Source organism: Pristis pectinata, chromosome 6 (assembly GCF_009764475.1).
Source record: "Pristis pectinata isolate sPriPec2 chromosome 6, sPriPec2.1.pri, whole genome shotgun sequence".
NCBI lineage: Eukaryota > Metazoa > Chordata > Chondrichthyes > Rhinopristiformes > Pristidae > Pristis > Pristis pectinata.
The window spans coordinates 99,070,946-99,097,634 of NC_067410.1; the positions used below are offsets into that span (position 1 = coordinate 99,070,946).

The 26,689-nt window shown below is 40.5% G+C and overlaps 1 protein-coding gene across 6 annotated transcripts in view; it reads right to left on the bottom strand.

Moving 5' to 3' along the window:
• LOC127572100 (transcription factor Dp-2-like) overlaps positions 1–26,689 on the bottom strand; it is a 166,789-nt gene that overhangs the window by 81,261 nt on the left and 58,839 nt on the right. Inside the window, exon 1 of one of the 6 annotated variants that reach the window (XM_052018981.1) lies at positions 7,601–7,735. The exons of 4 other annotated variants lie outside the window; for them this stretch is intronic. In XM_052018981.1, coding sequence (XP_051874941.1) covers positions 7,601–7,664 — 64 coding nt within the window. In that variant the 5' untranslated portion in view covers positions 7,665–7,735. Of the gene's footprint in view, positions 1–7,600; positions 7,736–26,689 lie in introns of those variants that run through there. One more of the 6 variants, XM_052018983.1, reaches the window with a different exon arrangement.

Consider the following 26,689-nt stretch of genomic DNA (forward strand, 5'->3'; position numbering starts at 1 on the left):
AGCTGGGAGCACAAGTTGAATGAAACCCTCTTAGACCAGTTTGTGTATTTATATTCCATTACAGAAAAAATTGCACATGTCCTTACCAGTGTTCTGAACATCACCACATGGCCCTAACCTCAATAGCCTGTTGGGCCACTTCAGAGGGCAGTGAAGAATCAACGCCATTATGAATCTAGAGTCACATTTTATTTCTTTTTCTAAAGGGCATTCATAAACTGCATGTGCTTCTACCATAATCTAGAAGTTTAATGCATACCTTTACTAATACAAGCTTTTAATTCAATGCTTATTTAAATTGCCCAGAAGCAGTTGAACTCTCTACTCTAGGTGTTAATCCAGTAATTTAACCACTATGCTATCACATCCTCTTGCTACACCACTGCACATCTCTCCCTATTGCCCCAAGATCTCTTGCAGTGAAATGGCTGCATACCTATTGTGGAACAGCTCCATCACACAGGGTTTCAAACTGTCCTGTTGATAAATCTGCCCACTCAGTTTGGGATTCCTTCTTTCTCCTTGGCCTCCATCTTTGAAGTAATTGAGATACATAAGGTGGGTCATCTTGCTTCTGTAGACTTCTGATGGAAGGTCATCGACCTGGAAGATTAACTCTTTTCCTTTCTCCAATGGAGCTCCCTGACCCAGCATTTCTATTTTATTCCAATTTTAGGCATCTACATTAGTTTAATTTTCCACAAAGAGGGGATAGATACACACTCAACCATAACTCGCTGATCAGATTTCAAATGCACTCCTTTGTGTCAAGTCCTCCTGTCTTTCCTTTTACCTTAAAATTAGTGGGAGGAAGGGGGCAGAGAGGAACGCAGAAACATTATATGAGATCTGAGATATAACAGGGAGAAGAGAAATAAACAGTCAGCAAGAAAAATGAGGAGATGTTAGCATCATGGGAAATGGTGATCCATGATTTGCGAGAAGTAGGATTGGATTTAGAGATTGGCAGAACGACAGAGAGTGAGGCACACCAGATAAATATTGACAATGACTACATCAGTTCAGAACTATGTACTAATTCTTTTCCAGCTTATGCAGAATTGCACAACGTGTCCAGGGACATGAGAAAAAACTGTTCATGATTTTGAAACAAACCTTTGAAATTATTCCTCTATAAACCAAATAATGAAATTTGGTTCTTACAGGATATACATGGCAGCCATCTGGCACATCAGTAACTGTACCTCAATCACAGTTATTTGTACCCTATGCTTTCTCTTTTGAAGTTGACCATGCATTGGATGATGAGATTGGACATATTTAAATTTGGGAGACATACATTTCAGATACCTATCACCCGAGGAATCATCTTGGGAAGGCCTAAAAAGCAGTTAAAAGTCTTCTAATCATAAACAATTCTTCTTGGGATTACTTCAATTATTTTTCAAATGTAAGTAAAACAAAGCAGCATTCATTACAGACATTCCATAAATAAAGTAGTGAAATGGTTAAATAAAGCTACTGATCCCAAAAGTTCCCTTTAAAAAAGAGAAAACTCCCTCAGCCATTTTGGAATTTTATGTGGTGACATTTTTTAATGAGCAACTACTCATGACATCATTTGGTTTATTCTCCTCAGCAGCGTGAGGGAAATGAATAACAGGAGCAGTTGCTGCCAAGTCATCTCAGGATTTCCAACTCATTAAATCTCTATCACTTCTGCCAGGACAAAGCAACCCCTTTCACAGCCCGTGCCAGGATCTTCATCACACCCCAACAATGATCAGCACTCTCCACCCCTCCCCACTGCACCTTATCACCTCCATTTGAACAGTGTCAATATGGGAAGTGCATTTTAGAACTTTAGTCAAAACAAAGAACCAATAACGTTCATCACAGTAGTTGGGAACTGATTTTTTTTTAAAAAACAGAAGTACTCATTACTGCATATCTCAGAAGCTCCTCTGAAATGTCTTCACAGCTCAAGACTAGAAACAGGGCCACTAGCTTACAACCTTCTTAATTCATTCCACAACTTAGTCACAAACATATATTTGTGAGCTGTTTTCCAAAAATCTCCACTGTACATTTTCCAGAACCAGTGAACTTGGGAGAAACAGTTTCTCTTCCAAGTCTTCTATTTACACTAACGATTAAAGAAGCTTTGGGACCAAAGTCCTGCTACTTGAGCCAGCTTGTTTGTTTTACAGAAAATCAGATCATTTCCCAAGCTTATGTTGTACAGTTTAAGAAAACACAAGCTGCAGTGGACCAAAAGGTCCCTTAAGCCTGGTCCACCATCGAATAAGATTTGAATTTAACCTCAGCTCAACTTTCCTGCCTGTTCCCTGTAACCCTCGACGCCCCTCCAGACCTTGAATATGTTCAATGAAACTGCCTAAATAATTACCCGAGTACAGAATTCCAAGGATTCCCTGGCTTCTGAGAAGAAACTATTCCTCATCTCTCCCTTAATGGATAATCCTTTATTTGGAATTTATACCCCCTAGTTCTGGGCACCCTCACAAGGGGAAAACAGCCTCTCGGCATCCACCTTATCGACCCCCCCCCCCCCCCTCAGAATCTAGTTTAATAAGATCACCTCTCATTCTTCTGAACTCCAGTGTATCTAGAACAGTTTACACTACTTTGTAACATAACGGCAATACTTTAAAGTGGAGCACACACCCTCAACTGCAGATAGTAGGAAGCTTTCCCCCACTGCAGAGGTGTCTAAAATCAAAAGGCATAGATTTAAGGTAAGGCATAAGGAGGTTTAGAGGTGATCTGAGGCAGAGTCCTTTCACATGGGGAGTGGTTGCAATGTGGGACACACTGCCTGAGTGATGATATTTTAAGAAGTATCTGGACAAGGACATGAATTGCTAAGGCACTAAAGGCTACGGACCAAGTGCAGGAAAATTAGTACAGATGGGTCAATGTAAACATGATGGGCCAAAGGGCTCGCTTCTGAGCAGTGTGACTCTCCAGGAGGAACACCTGCTCCAAGTGTGGTGCTGGAAGTACTGAAGACTGCAGCTTTAAAGCCAGTGCAGGTGGTGAGCAGAAACTGGCATTGATCGGAAAAGCTGTAGCAGCTGCCTTTTCTGGAATGCCCCAGGAAGCAAGAAAGGCACCACCTGTCTCAATAAGCCTGTCAATACCATGGGTATCAACAGCATTGAGCACATGGCACCATTGATGAGAAATTTAAGAAAACAGATTATGAACAGGCACAACATGATGGCATTTACCCAAAGATTCTGATTTAATTAAAATGGTGTCAGATAGCAGAAGGGACAAATCACATTAATATATTTGGCACTGAATTCCAAACAAATGCTACAATTTCAAGGCTTCAAGATATTTGACAATTAACAAGGCGACTATGAAAACCTGCCACCTCATTAATCATTGTGTGTTGAGACCACAAGCATCAGATGGAGACAGAATCTTAATGATCCACTAATTCATCATGTCTTTATATAATACCTACAACATAGTAAAACATCCCAATAAACATCACTATAGCATAACCAAGCAAAATCTGACACCAAGCCACATTAAGAGATACAGGAACTGGTGAGCTAAAGCTAGGTTAAAGAGGTAGGTTTTAAAAGACTGTTTCAGTGGAAGTGAGGAGAGTTGGAGAGAATTCCACAGCTTAGGAACACAATTGCTAATGAAGAAACAAAGAAATTAGGGAATCCACAAGAGGCCAGGATTGGAGGAGTGCAGAGATCACAGTGGAGTAGTTTACTGATAGGATTAGGCAAGATCATGGAGCAAAGTGTAAACAAGGATGAGAACTTTCAAAATCAAGGAGACACAAGAGACGGCAGATGCTGGAGTCTGAAGCAACAAACAATCCACTGGAGGAACTCAGCGGGTCGAGCAGCATCTGTGGGACAAGAGGAATTGTCGACATTTCGGGTCAAAATCCTGCATCTGGTCCTGATGCAGGGTTTTGCCCCGAAACGTCAACAGTTCCTTTCCTCCCACAGATGCTGCTCGACCCGCTGAGTTCCTCCGGCACATTGCTGCTTGTTTTAAAAACCAAGGTGTTGCTTGACCCGGTGAAGTGCAAGTCAGCAAGCAGTGGACAGATGGGTGAATGGGACTAGGTAAAAGTTAGAATACAGACAGAAAAAGATGGTTGCACTAGTTCAGTCAGTCAAACAAAACAATTCAGAGACTAAACACCAACAGTATTTTCAAAAGCTCCTACAGGAAGCAGCAACATAACTTCAAGTGTAAAGTTTTACAGAAAGTATACCAGGGAAAGGATCTCTAAACAACAGTAATTATAAAGCAAGAAAAAAAAATGCCCATACTGGAAATATGAGATAAAAACAGAATGCAGGAAATTTTCAGCGAATTACGCAGCATCTATGAAGAGAGAAACAGAGTTGGTGTTTCAGGTCAATATCTTTTTATGAACTCTTCAGATGATGAACTAATTCCAGAGAAAGATCACTGACCTGAAACTGTTTCTCTCTATACAGATGTTGCCTGATTTGCTGAGTTATTCCAGCAGTCTCTGTTTTAATTTTACAAAGCACCAGTCTCAATTCAGTTATGGTAGTCAGAACTCAGTCAATAGCTTGCATGTCTAGGTAGATGTCTGCATAATCCATGCCGATATTTCAGTGTAACACTGAGGGAGAGATATGCTGTTGAAGGTTTCATTTGATGATATGTTAAACCAAGATTTTGTGTATCCTCTCAGGAGGCCATAAATGATTTCATTCCACAGCAATATCTGGCAGAGTAGCAGTTTTCCCCAATGTACTGGCCAAAATTTATCCCAACACACAAGTTGTACGGGATCACTTCCATCCACTTGAGCAGGTAGTTAAGACTCAGGTTTGTATCTTTGTTAAATTGCAACGCTACGTCAGAACGACACAAAATGCCAGGCAAGTACACAATGGGGACTGAACTTTAACTTTTCTGTGCAGAGGTGAGAGTGCCAGCAAGTCAACCAAACTCTCACCTCACAGAGAAGCAGTAGAAGTTAAGTACATGGAAAAGATATGACAGGTACACATTAAGACAAGATAATAGCAGAGCATCAATTACTTCATCTGCTGGTCTTTTCCACTGTTTTCCACTTTATAAAATTTTCTGTATTATAAAAACTCTAATACACAGAAAATTGATATACTGTATGAAGAATTTTCCACTGTCTATTTCTTCAGGTTTTTAATGATCCCAATAAAAAATAGCTGGTGGCCCTCACTAATACAAAACACTCAAGATCAAGTGACCAGGATATAGTTTTAACAATTCAGTACTTCAAAGTCCAACAAAGCTTTTAGGATCAGAAACTTTAAAACATCAGATATAAAAACGAAATAACACGGAGCAAAAGAACTAAGTTGCAAATAACCTTAGATAATGTTTTATCCTGGATAGGAAAAATGGTCTTTAATCCAAAAACATTTACTGGAGAGAAGAACAAAGGTAATGCAGCTAAAATGTTGGATTATGACAAGGGAGCATAGTTGGAACACAACAGAATCAGTGTTGAAGGTTTTCGTTTTGTAGGTAATGTATACGTGGTATAAAAACTGAAGTTGCCCTCTGCTCTACCCAATGTCTGTAATTTCTAAAAACTATTAGCTTCTTATTTACAATTAATATGTGGCAGACAGTGCACTCCCTGAACTTTGCTTTCCTACAGGTATTTCAGTCAGAATGATAGGTACCTGAAGAGGAACTGCAAGTCTATTTCTTAGTCAAAGAGGAAGATCGCAATGCAAACTTTTTGTTGTTTTGTAGACAAATTCAGTAGCCAATTTGAGCACTGTGAGGTCTCTGAATCATTGCTGAAATTACTTTTGTAATCCTTTCATTCACAACATAAATTATATTTTTGACTAATGGAACTTGGCATCAGTAGTTGCTTGCCCAATGACCCCAAGTTGCACAGAAGAACATTAACAAATTTTTCCAAGCATTACCATGGTCAATATTTGTAATTACTCTACTGTGTCCTTATTTCTAAACTGCGATTTTTAACTATATACTTATTTCTTAAATATTCCCTTCTCTCTACAGACGTATGTTCAGTTTAAGTTGTGTTCTATCAGACTATGGAGACGTCATAAGAGAGCTTGATGAGGTTCGCAACCACTATTCACACTTTCCAGCAGGGGTCACTGCAGAGCAAGCAGAAGCAAGGCCAATGACTGATTTCTGTCTTTTTATGGGGTTGGGGGGGAGGGGGAAACAAATTTTAGGCAAACTGTGTTACTAATTTCAATGCATAAAACAACTACAAGTACATTAGTAAATAAATCAAAATAAAGTAACCAAAACTACAAAAATTAAACTTAAGATAAATCACAGCTATTAGAATGTCATTTAAACCATGGGTAAGAATGCCCTGATTAGAATGTCATTTAAACCATGGGTAAGAATGCCCTGATTCAGTGAATGCTGGTAAACCATACCCAGGTCTGCAATTCCCCCCCCCCCCCCCCCCCAATTTTTATGTTCCTGTTAGAAGTCCTGTCCCACAGGAACAGAGACTTTAGTGAGCCAGTGTCCAGTCGGACACAATCCTGCACTGACACAAGCTTGGTATTGGGGAGAGGAAGGTAGAAACGAGAAAAGATGAAAGATTTTTTTTAAAAGTCAGTGGGAGAAGAAGGAGGTGATAGGAAGGCGAGGTGGAAGAACTCTCATGAAAAGATTTTTTTCTGCAAACTCCTGAGCGTTTAACGTGACCAGTTATAAAGCAATTTTAAAACACAATAAAGCTGCATTAAATTATGCATGAATGTCTCTAATATTGGAATTAACTTTTTTTTTACTGCATTTAATGTTCATACCCAGACGGTCGAAGCACAGCAATGGCAAAGTTTATTGATTCCCTATGATCTAACTAATGCCACTATATTGATAAACTGGTCACAGATTTACTCAGTGCAAAATATGTCAGGCAGAAAGGGAGAAGGGGAGAAAGAACCAATAAATATTTTATTTGCTGAACTAACGGCCAAATGGCAGATACCAAATGGTACCTCACACGCACACACAGTCCGATAATAAACCATAAAGCAGTGGAATGCACCAGCCTCCTTAGAACAAACAATGGCTTGACTTCATTAGAATACAGCTGACCACCAACTACCATTCCAGTGCAAAAGAGTGTCCATGTTAAAAAATTATAGGGACGATGCATCCTACCATATTTAAAGTATATACTAGTTTTTCTTTAAAGGAAAGATAATGTATTGAAACTGAAACTTATTTATGCACTTTACTCAGTGCACCTTTGTTACCAACACCAGGATCATGCTATGCACACACGTGCTTTCAAAATCAATTAAAATCAACATTTGTTTAAGTGCAGGAACAGAAAAATTATTAGGAAGACATAAAGGTACCCTGTTCAGTTGATGAAAATAATCTCCACTTTTAATTTTTTTTGCAGACCAGCCCTTAACTTTGCCCCTCCCCCTCTCCACACTATGTACTTTGCTTTACTGAAACTTCCTTTATGCTTTGCAACTGGGACAATAGGCTATTTTCGACTCTAGGATCGCTGAGTATAACAAAACAGAAGAGATGCAGAGATTATATAAAGAAGACTACAGTAACTGTAGATTACAGAAGGTCTCTCTTTTACCTGTTCCCAGAAAGCATGGTCTCACTGCAGTACCAACAGAACCCTCCACAGCCTTTGTTAACATTCAATGGAAACTTGAGCCTGTACCAGACTCTAGTAATCAACCACAGGCTGCCCAATCGCACAACCTTAAACGCTTCCTCTACATCTGTGAGCATTATCAAAAATAGACCAATGTTTCAAGATCCGCTTTGTTGTGTGCATCTTCGGTACTGTCTGGGAAAGGTCAACAGCTAAGAGGAAAAATAGGAAGAGGCACATCTGTGATTCTTACATCAACTATTTAAGTCTGTCTAGTGCATAGGATACTCAGCAGTACAGGACAACTCTATTTGTGTTCAAACTGGAAACAGGTAACTAGGCTTATATTCATAACTTTCTTTAAAAAAAGACCATTTACAAAGTCAACACTTCACTGATCTTAAAATGGAATGTCATAAAACCTGCTTTTTGTCTGAAAAATATTAAAATTATGAGATAATTTTTAATACTGGGATTACATCCTTTTTATCAAAACTTAGTTTGTTCTTAACATTTTGCTACAGAAAGCCTTAAAACAAAACCCAATATATAAAAAGAAAATGTTACATCTGTTAAATTAAAAATTACATATATATAAAAACACATGCAAAAATATTACATGATGGAAGTAAAATAAATGTTACATGGGTACAGGAAATCTCTAAGAATTGAACTTAATGAAAATTCAACTGTTTTGAAATGCCAGAGATTTCTGCACTGGTAAAGGCACAGGGCCTGCAAAGACTGCTGTTTAACCTCCCACCTTAGCAGTAGCACAAAATGAGCATATGCAAAAGGCCTAGACTAACAAAAAATGAAATTAGGCTGCAGGTTCTCATTTTAAATGTCATTAATGAATAATTATAGCCACAATTAAAAGAAAACAACAAAGATTTGCCTCTCAGTTATCAATATAAGAATCTGGAGATAAACTGGAGGAAATAATCTGCTGACACAAAGAATCCACAGTGGCTCTCGCACCTCTTTCAGAACATCTCAAAATGCTCCACAGAAAGATACATTTGTAGATGAGTTGCTGTTGTGATATAGGACATAATGCAATGAGTTTAGGTACAGCAAGATCCCTTAACCACCAATGTGATAATGACCAGATTCAGCTTTGTGATGTAGAATGAGGTATAAATATTGGCCAGGGCGTCAGTAATAACTTGCCCGTTCTCATTATTCAAAATGATGCTATTATGGAGCATCAACCTGGACCTTTGTCCTTGAGGATTATTGTATTATTTACCAAAACAAAAAAACAAACCCACATTAATAGCCCCAGAAGCAAATGTTTAATATGTAGCCTCAATGGGCCCGTCCAAACCTGGCAACCAAAACAAAGTTATTGAATTTACAATATAACAAACATGAAAATAATATTCCCCAGTGTCAGGGGAATCAACTAATCAATAGAAAATTATCTCAAGTACATCTTGTGTAAGACTATAAGATATTGGAGCAGAATTGGGCCATTTGGCCCATCAAGTCTGCTCTGCCATTCAATCATTTGCTTATTTCAACCCCATTCTCCTGCCTCCTCCTCATAACCCTTAACCCCTTTACCGGTCAGGAACCTATCAATCTTTGCCTTAAGTTCACCCAATGACTTGGCCTCCACAGCCCCTTGTGGCAATGAATTCCATAGATTCACCACCCTCTGGCTGAAGAAATTCCTCCTCATCTCAGTTTTAAAGGGACGTCCCTTATTCTGAGGCTGTGCCCTCAGATCCCAGACTCTCCCACTACTGGAAACATCCTCTCCACATCCACTCTCCAGGCCTTTCAGTATCCGATAAGTTTCAATGGGATCCCCCCCCATCATCCTTCTGAACTGAACTGAGTACAGGCCCTGAGCCATCAAACACTCCTTGTATGTACTTGAGGGAATAATCTGCTAATGTAGCCTTTTGGCAATATGTCCATTCTATTGCCAAAATATTGGCTAGTAGAACGGCACAGCAGTTAGAGCTGCTACCTCACAGCTCCTGCAGCCTGGGTTTGATCCTGACCTTGAGTGCTGTGTGCATGGAATTCACACATTCTCCCCACAACTGTATGTTTTACTGCCTGATGGTCCAGTTTCTCTCCAAGTGCCAAAGACATGTTAGTAAACCGGCTACTCTAAATTCCCCTTGATGTAGGTAAGTGGCAACATAATCAAAGCGGAGTTTAAGAGCATATGAGGGAGAATAAATTGCAGGAAATAAGGAGGGTACCAATGGGATTGGTCCATTGGAAACCAGCATAGGCCTGATAGGCTGAATGGCCTCCTTTTGTGTCATATTGAATAACATTTTTGTGTTCTAGCCCACCAGATAGATTCTTGGAAAGAGCAATCCACAATGGCTATGGCTAGATATTTTATCATTGGGGAAATGGGGATTCCACTCTCCATTTCCCATATCAAGTACAGCATTGCGTTCCATGGATGGAGAAGGGTGAGTGTAGCACATAGGAATAGAAAGAAGTGATTTATTATTTATCCCTGGAGCCTGCCATTCAATTCAAACATGGCTAATCTATGATCCAACTACAGATGCCCATCTTATCCTCCTTAATACCTTTGATTATCAAAACCTACCACCATCAGGCTTAAAGTTAACAAGTGTAGTGGCACGAACTGTCATCTGCAGAAGTGAGTTCCAAATTTCTAACACTCTCCACATTTCCTGAAAGGCCCAATCTATTTTTTTAAATGGAGTACATATTCATAGATTCCCTTATCAGTGGAATTAGTTTCTTGAACTTATACATGCTTCAATTAAATTGGCAATCAACACCATGAATTCCAGGGAGTACAACTACAGTCAAAATGTGCCGGTTATCTCTCCTCCTTATTTAACCTTTGGATTCAGGTATCATTCCAGTAAATCTACCCCACAACCCACTCCACCTAAATGCCAGATGCCCAAGTCCTCAACAGCCCATCACCCAAAGCCTCTTCGCCCAACATTTCCTTCATAAAGTGCACACAATAATCTGGGTACACAAGAGATTCTGCAAATGCTAGAGGGTACAGTTTCAAAACAGAGATGAGGAGAAATTTCTTTAGCCAGAGGGTGGTTAAATTGTTGAATTCCTTGCCAGGTACAGCAGTGGAGGCCAGATCATTGGGGGCGTTCAAGGAAGAGATAGATAGTTATCTAAATAGTTGGGGTATCAAGGGATATGGGGATAAGGCCGGAAATTGGGATTAGAATAGTTTTTTTTTCTTCCTCCTCCCCCCCCCATTTCTCATTTCTTCCCTTTTCCTTGGAGCAGACTCGAAGGGGTGAATGGCCTGCTTCTGCTCCCTCGTCTTGTGATCTTGTGAACACCTCATATTCTGCCTTGGCCACAGGTTGGAGGGACCGCCTTGGTAGTCTCCAACCTGATGGCCTCAACATCGATTTCTCTAACTTCCGGTAACCCCCCCCCTCTTTTTTTTACCCCTTCCCTTTGTTTTCCCTCATTCCAGTGACCCCATCACCCCTTATCTTCCCCTCCCCTCATGACCTGCCCATCTATTCCCTACCTCCTTCCCTTTATTCCATGGACTACTGTCCTCTCCTACTGGATTCCTTCTTCTTCAGCCCTTTGCCTCTTCCACCCATCACCTCTCAGCTTCTTATATCACTCCCTTTCATCCCCCCTCCCCCTCTCACCTGGACTCACCTATCACCTACCAGCCTGCGTTCCTTCCCCTTCCCTGACCTTCTTATTCTGGCTTCTGCCCTCTTCCTTTCCAGTCCTGATGAAGGGTCTCAACCCGAAATGATGACTCTTTATTTCCCTCCAATAGACGCTGTCTGACCAGCTGAATTCCTCCAGAATTTTGTGTGTGTTGCTCCAGTAATCTGCGTAAACAAGGCTTTATATGGCTGGAGCATAACTTCTATTTCCTTGTACTCCAGACATCTAGGTGTCAGGCCAGAATTCCATGAACCTTTTTGAACATTTTCTGTAGCATTATATCTACATATAATGTCCCCCACCACACCACCCCCCCCCCCCACCCCAACCACCATTAAATCTGTTTGGATCCCCAATGCTTCTGGCTTCTCAACATTGAGAAAACATTCCATTCTATCCTTTATAAGCCCGAGGTCCAAAGTGGATGACATTCTGGATGTGGCTACATTGAAATCAATTTCCAATAATTTTGTCCTTTCTCTGAACTGCTTATGTATTTTTCTGCTTTCACACGAGTAATGTCAGCTCCAACACAAATCCTTGGGGAACTCCAGTAGTTACACACTGCTACTCAAGAAAGGTTGGTGATACCCAGCTTTATCACACATTGGCTCTGCCACTGTCTTCAAGTCATCAGACTAGTTGTCTGACAGAGAATTGGATCTGCAGAAATACTGGGAAGACTTGAGTCCATCTCCTTAAGATACCACATGAGACTTCATTCCCTTGTCACTGATTCCATCCCTATCCCGAGCAACCTTCTGAAACTGAGTAGGAGTGTTTGTTATTTTGGCGTCTTACCTTTCCCTGAGCTGAGCTTTGACCTCATCTGCTTGTTATTCTCACCTTTGTCCACTTCTGCAATATTGCCCAGCTGGCCTTCTGTCACCTCATTTGCTGCTCAAACCCTTAAGCATACTTTGGCTACCTCTGTGTTCCATATACTTCTGGCTGGGGTCCCTCATTCCACTTAAATTTGAGACCATCCACAATTCTGGTACAAATGCCCCAACACAAATCCTATTTAGCCTTCACTGTCTGCAGGCTAAGCACAACTCAGGTTTAACATTCTCTTACTTTTCTATCTTCTCCTGGTCTTGTGTCTCCTTATTTCTGTAATCTCCACCAACCAAGATATCTTTGCTTCTCCAATTCTAAGCTCCTTACACTTCCATTGGTGGCTGTGCTTTCAAATGCCATGGCCCTAAGTTCTGGCAATACATTCCCAAAGCTCTCTCCTTCTCTCCTATATAACAAGAAATAAAACCCAATGTTTTGAGCAAATCTTTTAGGAAGATGACTATTCACAGTGTGGCATAGTATCAATTTTATTTTATTATGCAGCTTGCGATATTCATCCTTAGTAAAAACATACAGTCACAGAGTTATACAGCACAGAATCAGGCCCTACAGCCCAACCTGTCCATGCCAACCAAGTTGCCAAGTTTAATAAATGAAAGTTGCTATTGTTGTTGAGTACTGTCCATCTACTTCACCCAGTATCCAATCAGGCCAATAATTCCATGAGATTCAACTTTAGCAAACATCTCTCAAGAGGAATTTAATCAAATGCCTTCTGTAAGCCCACATCAATAATATCACATCAAGGCCAGAGTGAGGTTTGAAAAGGTTGAAGTGTTCCTTCCAGTGGGCATCGATGCTCTTTGTCCTTCACAAGTTCACCTTCCCTTCTTGGTTCCTAGTTGGATGTGGCCTTGATTGTTTGAACCAGTAGGCGGCCTTCATGGTGCTAAAGAATATGTGTAACTTATGTTGTCTGTGAGTTGCTGGACCATCCTTCTTTTCTTCAGGTCATGGGTCTTCTGCTCATCCTCAGCCTTGAGCTTCCTATAGAGCCATTTCTTTTCCCTTGAGGCATGTTGGAACTTCCAGTTCAGGAATGCCTTGCTTCTAAAAAGCTTTCTGTTGGAATGGAACTAATGGGAAACTGTATCATCTCCAGCCCAGAACCATGGTCATTCCAACCTCAGTAATCTAGCTCTAATGCGCAGGTGACACTTTTGTCTGCATGTAATTGGTTTATTATTGTCTCACGTACTGAAATACAGTGAAAAGCTTTTGTTTGAATACCATCCTGACAGATCATTCTGTACATAACTACATTGAGGTACTACGAAAGGAAAACAAAACAGAATGCAGAGTATAGTGTTACAGTTACAGAGGAAGTGCAGTGCAGGTAGACAAATAAAGTGAAAGGGCCATGACAAGGTAGAGCTCCAAATCACCATCAACTAGGGCGGCACGGTAGTGTAGCGACCTATTACAGCGCCAGTGTTCAGGGTTCAATTCCTGCTGTCTGTAAGGAGTTTGTACATTTTCCTCGTGACTGCGTGGGTTTCCTCCGGGTGCTCCGGCTTTCTCCCACATTCCGAAGACGTACGGGTTAGTGGGTTAACATGGGTGTAATTGGGCGGCGCAGGCTTGTTGGGCCTGAAGGGCCTGTTATCAAGCTGTATATATAAAGTTATTTCTAAAAAAACTAATGAGAGAGTCATGGAGTCATACAGCACAGAAACAGGCTCTTTGGCCTGTGCTGACCTTTTTGCCCATCTACACTCATCCCATTTGCCCACATTACATCCATATCTTTTTATGCCTTGCCAACTTAAGTGCCTGGCTAAATCTCAATTAAACAGAGTGATTGCATTTGACTCCACCACCTTCTCTAGTAGTGAGTTCTAGATATCAACCACTGTGTAAAAAAAAACTTTCCCCTTCAATCCCTTTGAAAATTCTTCCTCTCACCTTAAACCCTCATGTTTATCATACCCCTACCATGGGTAAAAGGTTGTCATATCTACCATATCTCTGCCTCTTATAATTTTATACACTGTACCTCTATCAAGTCACCTCTCAGGACTGTGACGAGAATGAATTTTTTTTATGCAGAGGAGAGTGAATCTTTTGAATTCTTCACCCAGTTGGCTGCAGAGGCTCAGTCACAGAGTTTGTTGGATGTGGGGGTATTGAGGAATCAAGGGATATCAGGTTGGTGAAAGAAAGTAGCTAATCTGTTTACCGAATTGCCATGATGTTACTGAAAGGCAGAATAGACATGAGAAGTCTAACAGTCTACTCCTCTTTATATTCATATGATGACATTAATAAATTGTCTACTCTCCAGAGGCCTAACTTTCCCAATAAAAGTCAAACAAATTCCAAAATATCAACATAAATATTGACAGATAAAATTAAAGATAAATAATAAATGCTGCTAAGTTATGAGTAATGCTGGAGTTCCATATGACCAACAATTCTCCAATATCTTGCCCAAGAGTCATTCTTTTAATGAAGTAGCCAGTGTTGAGAGTTTGCAGATATTTAATCAAGACAGGAGACACCAGAGACCACAGATGCTGGAAATCTGGAGCAAGACACAAAGGAGCTGAAGGAACTCAGCGGGTCAGGCAGCATCTATGGAGGGAAATGGACAGTTGACATTTTGGGTCGAGACCCTTCATCATGACTGGAAAGAAAGACAGGAGATGGCCAGTATAAAAAGGTGGCGGCAAAAGGGTGGAGGAAGAGCTGGCAGGTGATAGGTGGATCCAGGTGAGAGGGGGATGATAGGCAGATGGGTGGGGGAGTGGGAATGATGCAAGAAGCTGGGAGGTGATAGGTGGTGGTAACAAAGGGCTGAAGAAGATGGAATCTGATAGGAGAGGATAATGGAACATGGAATAAAGGAGGTGGGGAGGGGACCAGAGGGAGGAATGTGTGGGTGATGGGCAGATTCAGAGGGTGGGGTAAGGGAAAGAGATGGGGTGATGGGGGCCGGTGGCATAAGGGAAATTAAGGATAAGAGATCAACTTGGTTTTGTTGATTCTAATCTTCTCCAAATGTCTGGGTTGTGGACTGAAAGATCAATCCAGGCCATCAGTACAGAATCAAAGGTTGTACTGAGTTACCAAAAGTATTCAAGTAAACGAACTTTTCAGGTCACCTAGTCCACATGGAAATTCACCTTGATAAACTTGAGAAATCTCTGCACCACCTAACAAATGTTTATGAACCAAGAATCAAGCTGGACTCATTTAATTACAAGTGCAGGGATGCTGTGAAAGTTCCATGCTCTTGCTGATGCATTCTGCAATGTGTTGTACAGCTCAGATAGTAAGTGCCCATTAACAAGCTGTTAACCTGGTGTTAAGAACTGGAACAATTACACTGTATAACAAACAGACCACAATTCTCTCCTGCATTGATGTTTTTATTGAATGTTTATGCGTAAATGAAAAAGGAGCAAATCATTCCTACATTCTGCAGTTGAAAGCAAGTCTTAACCTGCTTCTTCTTCACTCCCTGCCAGGTACAAGAGCTTTCCATTCAGTTCTTATTTTGATCTGCACCCACATCAGAATACTGGTCCTATTTTACATTCATCTGCCCTGTATTGCAATTTACACTCAGAGAGGACGCAAGATCAGTTAGCAGTAAAAACCTTTTGAATGATTAAAGACATATTAAATCTTAGGAAGTTAAAGCAGAGGGCAGGAAAAATGTAGTGAGAAAATGTTCTCAATTAATTTGAAAAGGTGGGTGAAGGAAATGAGTCAATGGGATACAGAAAATGGCTCAGTCAATATGATTAGAACTAGGAGGTAAATATCAACATAGTTCATATACTGAATGTGCTGTTTCAATGCTGCAACTTTTATTTATAAGTACACTGAGGATTCTCAACAGGTATATGATTTAAAACAGCAGATCAAGATATACCTTTCCTCACTGACATAATTTCTTCAAACAATTCTCTCTTAGTTATTGGGAATTTTAACAGGAAGCAAAAGCACAATCTGTGAGGCAAGAATTAAACAAATAACAGTAAGACCACAGATTGAACAAGGGGTATGAGGAATCAGAGGCTGGGCCATTGAAAAGTGAATAATAATCACAGAAGGGGTCATTTGTCTCTTTAGTTAGAGCTGTTTAAATACCCATGGTAGGCAAAAACATGCTTAGAGACATATACGAAATATGTGAAAATGAGCAATGCTACAATGAGCAACACACAAAATGTGACATGCAATGCAGAAGTTCTTATTACTGAGTAGACTCTACACTATGGGTCTCACCATCAAACATTTAAGAAAGGTGGCAATTAGTGATAATTCAGATATTCATTCCAAGGAATCAATGTAGATCATCCTCATCTTAACGAATGCACATTATTGGCAGCTAATACATCAATGGTGAGCCCAGGTATCGATCCCACAATCAGGAAAACCAATAGGAATGCACGTTTGCTGAATAGAAATAATCTTAGAAAATAACTGGCACAGGATGAGAGCAATACTTATAACAAAAGACTGGGTAGGTTAGGGTTATTTTCTTTGGAATAAAGGAGAGATTTTATCAAGGTATGTACAATTATGAGAGGTGAGGCTGGATGAACAGGAAGGACCTGCTTTCTTCAGCTGCGAGTTAATAACTACATGACATTGATTTAATTGAGCATTATTCCCCTACCTGCAACAAACAATAAAAAGATAGAATGTTAGTGAATTAAGTGACGTATTTTATCTGTTGCCTTGAATGGACATAACTGTATGTTTGAGCGCACTTTGTCTTGCAAAGCCTGTGGAAGCACTGTTTCCCCCCCTATTGATGGTCCCTTAGACACCATTAATTTTAGCATGCCCTAATAATTGAAATTATTATTTAATGGTTTTAAACTTACCTCAGAGGTGTGGTGCGTCTTCTCCATCTCCTCCGCAAAACAACAGTGCTTACATGGTCACACGTCCATTCATGCTGGCAGCCCATGATGGGCCATTTTTGCATCAACATGTTCAAGGACAGGGTTAAAGCTGAGTCAAGTCAGAGGTGGTGGGAACTACATTTTCACTGGATATCTGCACATGTGCAGCTTTCATCAAAGGTCAAGGGACAACACTTGGGATTTGTAACTTTTTTGGAAATGAGGGAATCTGCAAGAATTGTACCACAACCCTTACAAAGAGAATGCTGACTTTGTAGTGAATGGACAACCCTTCTCTGTTGCCAAGGGTTTAGCAGCCTGCAAGTCATCAGGAAGGCCAGAAAATATAGATCTTAACAGCAATGCTACTATTCAATTTCAGATGCAGGTCTTCTCTTTATGAGAAAAATTGAGTCTTAGCCCATTAAGTTTCAACTAATGATTTTCTCCACATCTAACCAGATTCTGAGAATTTGGATGCTTGATGTGGACTTGGTGAGCTGAAGGACCTTTTCCTATGCTCAATGACTCTATGGCAGTTGAAAATAAATTTGACCCTAAACCACACAAGAGGCTTTTAGGGAAGACTGTAAAAAGTTTGTCAAAGAGGTAGACTACTGTTTATTGACTACAGCTCCGCCTTCAATACGATAATTCCAAGCAAACTCATCACCAAACTCTGAGACCTGGGACTCAACACCTCCCTCTGTAACTGGATCTTTGACTTTCTGACCAACAGACCGCAATCAGTGAGGATAGGCAGCAATACCTCCAGCATGATTATTCTCAATACTGGTGCCCCACAAGGCTGCGTCCTCAGCCCTCTACTCTACTCCCTACATACTCATGACTGTGTGGCCAGATTCTTCTCTAACTCCATCCACAAGTTTGCAGATGATACCAGCGTAGTAGGCTGTATCTCAAATAACCATGAGTCGGTGTACAGGAAGGAGATAGAAAGCTTAGTGACATGGTGTCACGACAACAACTTTTCCCTCAATATCAACAAAAGAGCTGGTCATTGACTTCAGGAAAGGGGGCGGTGTACATGCACCTGTCTACATCAATGGTACTGAGGTCGAGAGAGTCAAATCATGTAGATGCCATGGCCAAGAAAGCTCACCAGCGTCTCTACTTCCTCAGGAGGCTAAAGAAATTCGGTATGTCCCCTTTGACACTCACCAACTTTTATCGATGCACCATAGAAAGTGTCCTATCTGGATGCATCACAGCTTGGTATGGCAACTGCAGGACCGCAAGAAACTGCAGAGAGTTGTGGACACAGCCCCATGGAAACTAGCCTCCCCTCCATGGACTCGGTCTATACTTCTCGCTGCCTTGGTGAAGCAGCCAGCATAATCATAGACCCCACCCAGCTGGGTCATTCTCTCTTCTCCCATCAGGCAGAAGATACAGGAGCCTGAGGGCACATACCACCAGGCTTGAGGACAGCTTCTATCTCACTATGATAAGACTATTGAACGGTTCCCTTATACGATGAGATGGACTCTGACCTCACACTCTAACTAGTTGTGACCTTGCAGCTTATTGTCTACCTACACTGCACTTCGTCTGTAGCTGTGACACTTTACTCTGTACTGCTATTGTTTTTACCTGTACTACCTCAATGCACTCTGTACTAACTCAATGTAACTGCACTGTGTAATGAATTGACCTGTACAATCGGTATGCAAGATAAGTTTTTCACTGTACCTCGGTACAAGTGACAATAATAAACCAATACCAACACCAGATTTTAAGGAGCCTTCTGAAGCAAGAAAGAGGTTGAGAAGTTTAGGGAAGAAATTTCAAATTTCAGGAGTGGCCAATGATGGAATGTTTAAATTATGGGTGCACATCAGATGTGAAATGGAGGTGCACAAACATTTCATCGAATTGTGCTGCTTGGTGATATATGAATGTTGTTGGGCTGGAAGAGGTTAAAAAGATCAGGAGACCACTGAAAGACTTGAAAACAAAGATGCTAAGACTTTAAAAATTGATGTGGTGCATAATTGGGAGCCAATGTAACTTGTCAAATATCAGGGCGATAGATGGAAAAAAACATGGGACAAGTTAGAGTGGGGGAAGGACGGTTTTGTCTAAGCTTAACTTTTGAGAGTAGTTGATGAAAGACTGACTAGGGAACCACCAGAATCATCAGCTCTAGATTAACAATGTTGTGGTGAGGATTTCAGTAGCAGATAAGTTTAGGCAAGGATAAATTGGGTGGTGTTGTGGGAGTAGACTCAGTGATGGCAAAGATTTGTCATTGCTGGGTTAAATTTGATCATCAGACAGTTGCAAGCAGATGTAATTTGGGAAAAAGGGTTTGTGGAGGAAGGGAAGTTAATAGCTTCAGTCTTCCCAATAGTTTTCTGGAGGACATTAAATGCAACGTCAGATGTCAGACAAACAACCTAGCAATTGGCACACAATGAGGAAGGGGATCAAAACCAGGTGTGGCGGGGTAAAGATCAGTGCACCAGTGAAGATTGGTGTTTTTTTTCCATTTGGAGACAGAGTAAACCAAGGATAGATCCCAGGGAAACATCGGAGGTAACTGTGTTAGAGCTAGAAGCAAAGCCACTGTAGATAATTTACAGCTTACTACTGTAAATTTACATCTGTGTGATGTGTGTGTCTGTGTGTGTGTGTCTGCGTGTCCACTTTGATGGGTAATGGAGAAGAGGTGCTGCAGGAAGGTGGTGTCATCATCCAGTTAAAGGTTACAGTCAGTTCAAGCTGGACAAAGACAGGAAGAGATGCCAAAATCAATCTATCAGGATATTACTTGTGACCTTGGCAAGAACCATTCCAATAATCTGGCAGAAAACCCAAATGATTCAAGCATTTGAGAATAAAGAGTATTTGCAGAGGGGGGGGGGGGGGAGGGGCTGTAGTTCATAAAAATCACAAGCAGATTTGAAAAAATGAAGAAGAGATGGAATAATTAACAGTATCAGCTAACAAGGGTCCCAGGAAGGGAATTAAGATGGTCACTAGTGCAGTACAAATAAGGTCAAAGGAGCAGGAGATAGCTCTGATAGACAAGATCTCAGAATATGCAGCATGGAAGAAAGAAGACAAACTAGAGAAAGATGTGAGCTCGAGCCCTGGGCAAAGCTTAAAGAAAGATTGCCCCTGTAGGATGTGAGGAGGAGGGAAAGTGCAGACTAAGTAACTTGGGAGAGATCTGTGTCCACCCCTGGAACAAAGAAGATAGCAGTGTACAGAAGAGGAAGGAAAGTACAGATGGAAACTGATACAAGGAAGTGATTGAAGTTGGTCTTTATCTATCTATCTATATATATTTTATATATATATATATATATATATATATATATATATATATGCATGCACTCATACTGATACTTAAAGTTTAAGTGATTTAAAAAAAAGCAATAAACACACAGAAGAAAAAAAAAGACACAAAGAAAGTTAGAATGGAATAGGTCTAGAGAAATGGGGAAAACATTGCATGGAGAAATTTAGGCTGATTAGAGATTAGGGTTGATCATCTCTAACTAATATATTAGCTATGTTTAAGAAGCCTCCAAAACTGTGTATAAGTAAGTATTTATGGATATTATCCAAGCAGATGTCCAGAGTGATTGATAAGATTCCATGCAAGAGATTATTAGCTGAAGTTTTGAAACGTGGCAGGAGTTGAATAACAGTTGTCCTGCGTTCCCAGCTTTATGAATAACAACATTGACAACCAAAGTAAAGAAGTTATGCTAAACGTTTATTGTACCCCAGCTGCAATACAAAAAAAAATTCTGGGCATCATATTTTAGGAGATATACAAGAATGATACCGGACATCAGGCACACCAATTTTATGCATAGACTCGTGTTGTATTCTTTGGAATGGAAAGGTTAAGAGGATATCCGCTGGAAGTGTTCAAAATCATGAGAAGTTTTAACTTGGTAAATGAGAAAGTGTTTCCAACGGCAGAATAAAGGTCCCCTTTAAAAGTAGATCTGATTCAGTGGTGGAAGAGGCTGGCAAGTCTAGAATGGCCTATTATTGCACATGCTATTAAATAAATCAGGTAGGTCAGTTTTGCAGACTGACAGCAGAGTTGGGGTGTGTGCTAAATTGAATTTGCACAAACAAGATCTAAACTAAGAGTTGTGAACAAACCATTAATTGTTAATTTGCAAAGCACAGATATTTTTAGCACCTTAAGTTATAGGGAAAAATTACAATGCTGGCGTCAATCTGACAATGTGAATATTGGTATTGGTTTATCATTGTCACTTGTACCAAGGTACAGTGAAAAGCTTGTCTTACAAACCAATCGTACAGGTCAATTCATTACACAGTGCAGTTACATTGAGTCAGTACAGAGTGCATTGATGTAGTACAGGGAAAAACAATAACAGTACAGAGTAAAGTGTCACAGCTACAGAGAATTGAGGATGTCCTGCTCACAAAAAGTAGGATAAATCCAATCCAGCTAATTATGTCCCAATCAGCCTACTCTCAATCACCAGCAAAGCAATGGAAGGTGTCATTGACAGGCTATGGAGCAGTACTTACTCACCATTAACCAATGACTACAGGCCAATGAGCCTTATGTCAGTTATTGGAGAAAATCCAAAGAGATTGGATTTATGTACATTTGGAAAGGCAGGGGGCGATGAGGGAAATCCTGCCTCACTAATTTGATTGAGTTTTGAGGTAACAAAGAAGAACAAAGAAGGCAAAGAAGTAGACGTTGTCTATATGGATTTTAGTAAGACATTTGACAAGGTCCCACATGGTAGGTTGGTCTAAAAGATTAAGGTATATGGGATACAAGATGAGCTAGCTAAACGGATCCAAAATTGGCATGGTAATAGGAGGCAGAGGGTATGGTGGAAAGGTGCTTTCCTGATTGGATGTTTGTAACCACTGGTGTAAAGCAGGGATCGGTGCTGGGACCCTTGTTGTTTGTGATATATACTAACTACGTGGATGTCAATGTAGGAGGTATAATTAGTAAGTTTGCAGATGACACAAAAGTTGGTGGTGTTGTGGATAGCAAAGAAAGTTGTCTACGGCTACAACAGGATATCAATCAGATGGAAAGTTGATTGGAGTGTTGACAGATAGAAGTCAATCCCTACAAATGTGAGGTGTATTTTTGGAAGTCAAATAGGGGTAGAACATATACAGTAAATGGTAGAGTGCTGAGGAGTGTTGATGAACTCAAGGACCTTGGGGTTCAAGTCCATAATTCCCTAAAAGTGGCAACACTGGGAATGTTGAGGAGCTGCGGTGAAACTGAAGTGAATGGACATGGAGAAAATATTCCAAGAGTTGAAGTTGTACGTTGAACAAAGGAAGATGGTCATGGTTGTTGGAGGTCATGGATGTTGGAGGTCAATCATCCCAGCTCCAGGACATCAATGCAGAAGTTCAATGGGGCAGTGTCCTAGTTCCAACCACCTTCAGCTTTTTCATCAATGAGCTTCCTCCCAACACAAGGTCAGAGTGCAGGTATTTGCTGATGATTCCATTTGGAATTTCTTACTAAATAAGTATGTCTCTGCCCACACAAAGCAAACCTAGACAACATTCCAATATGGGCTGATAAGTTGCCGTCCTATGACCATCTCCAACAGGAAAACAAATCTGAACTCTTATCCTTGCCATTCAACGGCATTACCCACATATCCCACCATCAATATCCTGGAAATCACCATTAACCAGGAAACTCAGCTGAGTTTGCGACATAAGTACTATGGCCAGACGAGCAGATGAGAGGTTGGGCAGCTTGTGACAAATTACTCAGGATCAGATTTATTATCACTGATGTATGTCGTGACATGTCAAAACCTTTCCATTATCTGCAAGGCACCAATCAGGAGCATGATGGAATGCACTCCACTGGCCTAGATGACTGCAGTGCCACCAATTCTCAATAAGTTTGACACCAGCCAGTAAAAAGTACCCCACTTGACAGGCACCCCTTCAAATGCCCTAACCAATCATTCGCTCCACCAAAGCAAACAGTGGTTGAAAAAAAGTGAATGAATGAACAAACAAGTAAAAAAAAGATTGTGTTCATTCTTTTTGGCTTTTGTATCTGCTGAGATTTCCAGATTCAAGCAAGGACATCTTCATTCTTACTCTGGGAACCATGTGAAGGACTTTACAAAAGAAGTGACAAAGTTCAATTTTTTTTATTAGTTAGATGTCATCTTCTTGGAAACCTCTTATTTGATAAGGTGAGTAATTGAAAGCCAGTCTGACAAATATACATGATGAGCAAATCACTAAATAAAAATTTGAGTGACAGTTTAAGATTAACATTTAGAAAGTCAAAGATTAATCAAGGATAGTCAACATGGATTTGCTAAGGGAAAGGTGTGTTTCACAACCCTTATCCAATTTTTTGAGGTGGTTCTGAGGGTCAATGAGGCTTGTGTATTTGATGCTGTCAACATGGGTTTGAGCAATGCTTTGATAAAAATGCCACATAATATACGGATCAGAAAAGTAGAAGCCTGTGGTATCAGTAGAAAATTGGCAAGTCGATCCACCCAGTGCAAAAAGCAAAAGTCAATAATTTAGACTTACTTTTAGGAGATGTGATTAAAACATTTGAAGCTAATAAAACAAAGGTGTGGACTGTAGGAAAATGTCAATGGACTGGTCAGGTAGGGCGAAAAAGTGACAAATGGAATTTAGTTGAGTGTTTCAAGGACTTGGGCAGGAATGTGGTGGGATATTGAGAAATGCTGACAAGTGTAGAGGAGCAGCAGCCAAAGAATCCACAACTGCAGATCCCCAAAGGTAGGGTAGGTTGATCAGGAGGTTCAGAGGATTCTTTAATGGCTGAGACACAGAACACAGAGGCAGAGAAAAGCTTGGACATGAAACGCTGGTTAGTCCTAGACAGAATACTGTGTAAAATTCTAGTCACCACATTCCAGCACATAATCAAAGACCCCACCCACCCGGGACATTCTCTCTTCTCTCTTCTTCCATCGGGTAGAAGATACAGGAGCCTGAGGGCACGTACCACCAGACTTAAGGACAGCTTCTACCCCCCTGTGATAAGACTATTGAACAGCTCCCTTATACAATGAGATGGACTATGACCTCACAATCTACCTTGTTGTGACCTTGCAGCTTTTTGCACTGCACTTTCTCTGTAGCTGTGACACTTTACTCTGTACTGTTACTGTTTTTACCTGTACTACATCAGTGCACTTTGTACTAACTCAGTGTAACTGCACTGTGTAATGAATTGACCTGTACGATCAGTTTGTAAGACAAGCTTTTCACTGTACCATGGTATAAGTGACAATAATAAACCAATACCAATACCATTTGTGATGAATTCAGAGCAGACTTATAAGAACATTGCCAAGGATAGAGAAATTTAGTTATGAGGAAAGTTTACCTAGGCTGGCATTTTTTGAAACAAATTAGACTGAATTGAGATTTAATCAGGATGCATACATAAGTCCTGACCAGGGTGAATAGCTATGTTTTGTTTCCATTAGTTAACAAGGGGATAAAGATTTAAGGTAGGAAGCATTAGGATTTGAGGTGAATTGAAGAACCATAGAAAAATACAGCACAATACAGGCCCTTCGGCCCACAATGTTGTGCCGACCTTCTAACCACACCTAAGACTATCTAACCCCTTCCTCCCACATATCCCTCTATTTTAAATTCCTCCATAGGCTTATCTAACAACCTCTTGAACTTGACCAATGTATCAGCCTCCACCACCACTCCAGGCAGTGCATTCCATGCACCAACCACTCTCTGGGTGAAAAACCTCCCTCTGACATCTCCCTTGAACTTCCCACCCATTACCTTAAAGCCATGCCCTCTTGTATTGAGCATCGGTGCCCTGGGAAAGAAGCGCTGGCTGTCCACTCTATCTATTCCTCTTAATATTTTGTATACCTCTATCATATCTCCTCTCATCCTCCTTCTCTCCAGTGAGTAAAGCCCTAACTCCTTTAGTCTCTCATAATCCATATTCTCTAATCCAGGCAGCATCCTGGTAAATCTCCTCTGCACCCTCTCCAATGCCTCCACATCCTTCCGATAATGAGGCGACCAGAACTGGACACAGTACTCTAAGTGTGGTCTAACCAGAGTTTTGTAAAGCTGCATCATTACTTCGCAGCTCTTAAACTCGATCCCACGACTTATGAATGCTAACATCCCATAAGCTTTCTTAATTACCCTATCCACCCGTGAGGCAACTTTCAGTGATCTGTGGATATGAACCCCCAGATCCCTCTGCTCCTCCACACTACCCAGTATCCTGCCATTAACCTTGTACTCCGCCTTGGAGTTTGTCCTTCCAAAGTGTACCACCTCACACTTCTCCGGATTGAACTCCATCTGCCATTTCTCAGCCCAGCTCTGCATCCTATCAATTATTTTTTGAACTGAACAAATTGCACCCCAACGATGGGGTCTGGAACTCATAGTATGAAAAGTTGAAATAAGAAAGAAATACTCATTATGTTTAAAAGGTACCTGATGAACACTTGTGCCAAAAACTACAAAGCAATAATCAGAGCACCAGAAAGAGTGATTTGTAGCTTTTTTTATGCCGAGTGGTCATGGCCAAATGACCTCCTCTGCTCCGGTGCTATAAAGTTCAACGATTCTACGATTTTCTGAAATTGTTTGTTTCTAGTGCTGAATGTACCAACTTGCTTTCCTTTTCAATTTTTTTTCATGACTCACCAATAATAATTTCACATATACACAGTTTTGCCAACTGAAACCTTTCTGTCTAGTTATTTTGCATTGATTGTGTTAATAGACTCTTTACTTTCAGAATAATGAGAATGTGTAGTGTCTGTAAAACATATGTATAGAACGAACACTAGTCCGCTCTTGATTGATGGACATCTACTAATAAAAGTTTTACAGTCTTACTTACCCATCGAGCTAAAAGCAAACCATGGCACTTGCTGGAAATTTAAAATAAAAACTAAAATCTGCTGGAAATGGTCAGCAGTCCAGGCAGCATCTGTGGAGGTTGAAACAGTTAGCATTTCGGGTAGATGACCAGAACTGACGAAAGGTCACCCACCATCTGAAACATTAACTCTGTTTTTCCTTGCCACAGAAGCTCCTTGAGCAGAAACATTTTCTGTTTTTATTGCCCATTAAGCTCTCCCAGTTGACTGCATGCAAGTTATCAAGATGCAGAAAACTGCAGTTTTAACAGCAGAATTATTATTCAGAATGGTTCTAATTACACAAATTAGAATATTCCAGGTCTGTACATCACATCTGGGTCAGAGATCATTGAGCTACAATTAACTTTCCTCTATTGTAATACAAGTGTCTTGCCTTTTTTGTAAACTAGTAGTGATTTAGTTGTAATTTTCACACTTGAGTTCACTGATTTTCATTTAGATATGCTTTACTTAATTCTGCTAAAGTCACAAATGAACTCCGAACTTTTACCTGCAATCATTTGAGACATTGCAGTACACTTTCTCAATAGCTGTGACACTTTATTCTGCATTCTGTATTGTTTTACCCTGTACTACCTCAATGCACTGTGTAATGAATTGATCTGTCTGAACGGTATACAAGACAAGATTGTCACTGTACCTCAGTAAAAAGACAATAATAAACCAATTTCAATTCCACTTACTTTGAAAGTACGTGGATTTGTAAAAGT